At 45.2% G+C, this 5671-nt stretch overlaps 1 protein-coding gene across 1 annotated transcript in view; it reads right to left on the bottom strand.

Annotated features, from left to right (window-relative positions):
* Nucleotides 1-5176, bottom strand: part of MAMLD1 (mastermind-like domain containing 1) — a gene marked incomplete at its 5' end in the record, with an annotated part of 32894 nt that extends 27718 nt beyond the window's left edge. Inside the window, 2 exons of the mRNA XM_010075291.1 lie at nt 3476-3694; nt 3908-5176. Coding sequence (XP_010073593.1) covers nt 3476-3694; nt 3908-5176 — 1488 coding nt within the window. The remainder of the gene's footprint in view (nt 1-3475; nt 3695-3907) is intronic.
* Nucleotides 5177-5671: the final 495 nt, after the last annotated feature.

Genomic DNA, 5671 nt, shown 5'->3' with positions numbered 1-5671 from the left:
AGGAATGTGGAGAGCTCTAAGAATAGCACATTTGGTTCCTACAGTGCAAGCAGAGCTCAGAAACGCACACTGTGTCGCACCCAAACAATGGCTATTTATTAGCTACATCCCCCCAACAAAACAAGCTTTTAAGTTGTGTTTTGGTTTTTCACGCACGGAGCAGTGGGCAATACTGCCCTCCACCCCGAGACTCTCAAGTTTTAATTCAGACAAACTCGGGCTTGGAAAAGTAACGGCCACCCAAAGGGTTGCTTTTATTCCAGCCTGACTTAAACTGCAAAGACCAAGAGCTCATTTTCCTGCCTTCAGGGAACCCTCCGTCCCATTCACAGAGACCTGCGTCCATTCTTATACTGGGGGGAGCAGAAGAAGAGCTCTGCTGGAAGTGGTGATGTCTCAGCGTTGCTGGAGGCAGAATTGGGCCCAATATATCTGACACGCCAGAATAGAAGATCTGCAAGTACAAGCTATATTTAGACATGAAAATCAGGGAGATGCCCAACTATTCAACCTGCCTGGGCAAATTTCATATGCCTTGAAACAGCCAATAAAGTCAAGTGGTTAAGCTTAAGCCCAGAAAACAGTGTGTGACAGTTTTGGAGCCTGTCTTTGACTCTCTGGCATTTACTACCATCTTTATACGTGGATTTACGAGGCCAGACCTTTGAGTATAATTTACTCAGCAAGTATCAGTCCTACACGAGTAAAATGAAAACCTGCACATCTCCACCTGAGCAATGCTAGCACCACCGGGCTCTGCAATATCGCACTGTCAGTGCCTCCCTCAATCGATACCCGTCAATGCTCAACAATAAAGACACAGCGCTTCAGATGGGAAAAGATCAGCCCTTATCAGATTTACCAGGTGTCCAGGGATTTGGGATGCAGACTGACTACGCTTAAGAGATATAACATTAAGTACAAAAATGGTAGAGCTGTGAGGCACCGCTAGTAGTCCCAGGTTTGGAATGTGGAGTCTTTGCTGTAACACGTTAAAACACCAGCAAAAAGCTCACTCTAGGTCAGTGTCCCGGCCGCGGCTCTCCTCCCCATGTTGCTCTGCCTGCTACAAGGATCAGATTTCATGGTTTATTGTTCTCCCTCCAACTGGCCACCATCCACATTCTTCTTCTGCACAAAGCTGCACCCCTTGCTCAAAAGAAGAGAGTTGCTATGCCTTCTTTTTATAAACTTTAGTCACATTTACAAACACTCACACAGAGTAAGGGGATGACTTTTAAACACTACACAACATTCCAAGGAATGCTGTTATTTTTCTTTAAGCAAATTTCTGTGAATGAGGCTAAAAAATGAAATTTTCCACCAGCAGGTTACTAATTTTTGAAGATGCAGAAGTTGCCTCCCCTGTCTTCTGATGCTTTAACATTTTGCCTTTTAATGAAACAACTGCTCAATGCTTGAAAAGTCCTATTCATCACCTGCCTCAGGAGAGGATTGCACCGAGATTCTGCAGAGCTCAAATTCAGCTCTGGGTACACTGCTGGAAATCAAAATCACAGTCACCAGAGCTACTTCGCTATAATGGAGTAAAATTGGTACACAGCAGGTCAGGTCCAAAATTTCAGTATCAATGTCTCAATGTAAATAAGAGATCTATTGCAGACAAATAACAGAACTACATGCTAGTTTCAAAGAAAGCAAGTATCCCAGAATTTCAAGGTTTCCTACCTAGAATATTTTTTCCATGCCATTTTTCTTTTAATTCAGCACTCAGGATCCATCTTCTTCTGAGATTTACAGCAAAGTTATCAAAAGCTAACAAAATATTCCACTCCTGAACATCCACCATCGCTCTTCAGCAGCTAAACAGACTGTAAAACTGAAGCACTGTCATCTGGTGTATAATTATTGTAATAAGTCCTACTTGTAAAATGAGAGAGGCACCATCAGCTTACCTAACTAGTCTGAAAATGTACAATGCTCATCACCTGTAATCACTGTCTTAACTGTCCTTGATCTTTACTGATAGCCGCCAAATTATAACAACTCTCTCTGATGGTGAGAATCAGCTAAAAATGCAGCACAGGCAGAGCACCAGGAAAGCTGCTGGAAGAGGGGCGGTTTTGGCCAACTGAAGAGACTCACTGCAGGAATTTTCTCTCTCTCTCTTTTTTTTTTTTTTTTTTTTTTGGCTAATCAGTGATGTAGGGGGTTCAGAGGCACAAGAAAAAATGCAAAGCAGGGAACCTCAGGAATCCAACAGAGACATGGCAATTCCACACACCCAGCGGGGGAGCCAGAAAAAAAAATACGCTCAAAGGTTATGGACATACGATCAAAAGCGATCGTGATCCTGCAGTTAAGAACTTACCAGCCATCACCTGAGATGTGGTAAAACACTGTGAATGTATTCTTCACCCACACTGCAAGCGGGTCCTGGCAGAGCTTCAGAGCTCAAACTCTGGTTTGCTGGGTGAGAAGAGTTTCAGCCCTTCACCAGGAGCTGACAGAGCACCTCTGCACACAGCTAGGCAGCTGGAAGGATTCTGCTTCCACAGTCTTGGTTCGGCCTAACAAGGGGCTTGGTTTTGCTGGGGAGGGTCAACCTGTTTCCTACTACTCTTCCTAACAAAAAGATGCTAACAAGGGGCTTGGTTTTGCTGGGGAGGTTCAACCTGTTTCCTACTACTCCTCTTAACAAAAAGATAGCTACTTATTCCTCACACCCCAGTGCTCTCAGAATGAGTGCCCAAGCCCGTCCTTGCTCGGAAGTCCCTGTTCACAGTACATCTCTCTCATCTGTGGTAGCAGTGGATGGTGCTTTGCACCATGCCTTGAGTCTCGGGGAGAAGGTTGCTGGAGAGAAATCAGGGCTGTGTCTCCCTCCTGCCAGCTGCATTTTCGCATTTACCAGCTCGGTTGGTATCACAGATCAACAAAGGGTGGTGAATGACCCTCATCCAAAGCAGGGCATTGCTTCTGGCAAAGACTGGTAACAGGTACTTTGCTATTTGGGAGCTGTACTGGTTGACCTGCTGTCCATGAAGGAATCATATTTTACCTTCACTTCTCACCCACCTGATCTTTTCTATCCTCAGAAGCATAACACAGAGATGAATTTGTTGAAGGGCAGTAAGAAAAAAACCCAAAATTCCCACTAAAAAGATGATGGGAAACATCTCTACAGCTTACAATATAAGCTAAATAGGAATACCACCTATACCCATAAAACCAATTTATTTTAGTGGTATGAAATGTGTTTAGCCTAAGAGCACAAAGTTCTCCACTGGGCTAGAAGAGACAATGCATGGTGGAATTACAGTCATTTCAACTGGAGAAATAAATAAAATTACTCTGCTAACGCCAGAATGTTATCGCCTTGTCCATGTATACACCGTGCACACCCCAGAAGTTCAGCAACATTGCATTTGAAGCAAAAAGGACAGTAAAAATAAGAAAGCAAATGACTCAGTATTTTCACATAAGCTCTGTAAGACAGAAGAGGCGTTCTCACCTGTCTGCTTTGAGATGGCAACGTGGCAGGCTGCATGTGTCTCTGCATCCGATGTGGCTGTATCAGCTGTCGAAACTGCTGCTGGAGGAACTGGCTATTGTTAGCCTGCTGGGACTGCTGCGAGGCCGGGGACTGCTGCTGCTGCTGCTGGAGATAGTGCATGAGAGACTGCTGCCCTTGTCCTGCTGTCAGAGGTGACATCTTCTGAGTAGCTGACTCGGAGGCAAAGTGAGACAGCGGTTTGGTGTTACTGAAAGAAAACTGGTCTTGACTAACCGGGCTCTCATTCACCAGACCCGGCTGTAAGCTACTGGATGGCTGCTGCATAATCATGTTCATATTTTTGGACTGGCTTGTAGTCATTGATTTAAAAAGCGAGCTCTGCATACTTGTGGGGTTGCTGGTGGGGGTGATGTTAGAGATTAATGTACCTTGAGGACTGAAGGGCTGCTGATGGAGAGCTGGGCTTGACAGCTTCTCTGGCCTGTACGGTGGAGAAGGGCCAGTGTTTGTGGAGGCCATGCTGGCAACCAGGTTGTTCTGTGGACTTTTAATGTTGTTGGCTGGTAAGCTGGCTGCTGTCAGGGTGGGCAGCATGGAGCTCTGCGGGCTGAAGGGCTGCTGGTTCAGAGCTGGGCTGGAGAGCTTCTCAGAGCCGTAAGGAGGAGAGGGGCCATTGGCTGGGGTGCTGCTGGAAGCCATGCTTGAAAGCAGAGCGTTTTGAGGACTCTGAATGTTGTTTCCTGGTAAATTATTAGCAGGCATGCCAGACACCATAACATTTTGAGGACTGAAAGGTTGATGGTGTGGGGATGATCCTGCCCTGTAAGGTGGAGACAGACCAGGAGGAGACATACTTGGCCAGCTGGGAGCCTGTACTTGTTGCTTAGTAGTAGACACCTGCTTGCTAGCTGCCAGCTGCTTTAGCTGCTGAGCGTGCCAGTTGGAGCCAGGAATGTTGGGTAAGGGTACGGGAAGCATAGGTGGTGGCTGGTTCTTGCCCTGGGCAGCTGTAGAGATGGGCGATGCAGCAGGTTTGTTTGAGGGAGGAACTTGGAAATTAGCTCCAGCAGATGATGGTCTCATCTGAGGAGATCCTCCACTGGTTGGATTGCAGCCCGGAGAAAAATCTTTGTTAGCAACATGGTTCTCCAAGTGGGAAGTCTGTGGGGAGGACTTTGGAGTGGTACTTATGCTTGGTTGAGAATGATTCAGCCCAAGTGACTCTTCAGCCTTGCTGCACAAAATCTTCTCCAGATCCAGGTCATTGGGAGAAGGATCAGGCATTTTTGTCAGCTCTTCCAATAGGTCTTGCAGCTCTTGGTCCACAGACTGTAAGCTGTTTCCTTTCTCATCATAGTGGACAATGTTATTGTTTTGCCCTCCTATTGACCCCTTTTGATTTATATCCGTGCTGGGTGGCACTGAGAAGGGGGAACCAATGCCACTGCCATTCATATGATTGTTTTCGAGGAGCACTGGATGACCTGCGACTCCCAGGGAAGAAGCACTGTGACTGGTGGAGAACGGAGAACTTTGCATTTCTGGACACGCCACATTGGGATTGGCACCCTGGCCCATGGCAAGGTTTACATCATCAAGACAAAGCCTTTTACTGTCATTTGGGAAAATGACATCAGGCACACCACTGGAGGCAGGAGAGCTATCATCTTCCAGTTTTCTTTTAATGGATCCCTGTAACTGGGAAAATTAAAAAAAAGGAAGAAGAAGAAAGGATCCGTTATTGACCTTATTCTAACATGCTCTGAAGCTCCATACTGTAACACTGGGTTGGAGATAAAGAAAATTAAATCATTCAATTAAAAAACCAATCATCTGAGACAAATTCAATCATGATTTAAGTGGGTGCAACTTCACTGAAATCAAAAGAGTTACAGTCAGACAAAGGCTAAATCTCACACGTTGGCCTTAAAACAGATGTTAAAGCTATAAAACACTGTCTGTCATGTGAACTGTAATGGAAGTTTTTAAAATAGTTTCTGGTACCATTTAAATTAAGACATTATACTCCCTGAATAACAAACATGCCAACATTTTTATGGTAACATTTTTTAGGTCTAAACAATGGCAGATCTGAATGAAACCTTGGACTGAATTTAGTGACTTCTGCCAGTGACTCGGATTAAATTCAGACCTGAGACAACTAAATTGTTTTCCATTCTTTATAGGCAGAAC

The sequence above is a fragment of the Pterocles gutturalis genome, unplaced genomic scaffold (genome assembly GCF_000699245.1).
Source record: "Pterocles gutturalis isolate BGI_N339 unplaced genomic scaffold, ASM69924v1 scaffold15407, whole genome shotgun sequence".
Lineage (NCBI taxonomy): Eukaryota > Metazoa > Chordata > Aves > Pterocliformes > Pteroclidae > Pterocles > Pterocles gutturalis.
This window is presented reverse-complemented; position numbering and strand designations above follow the sequence as displayed.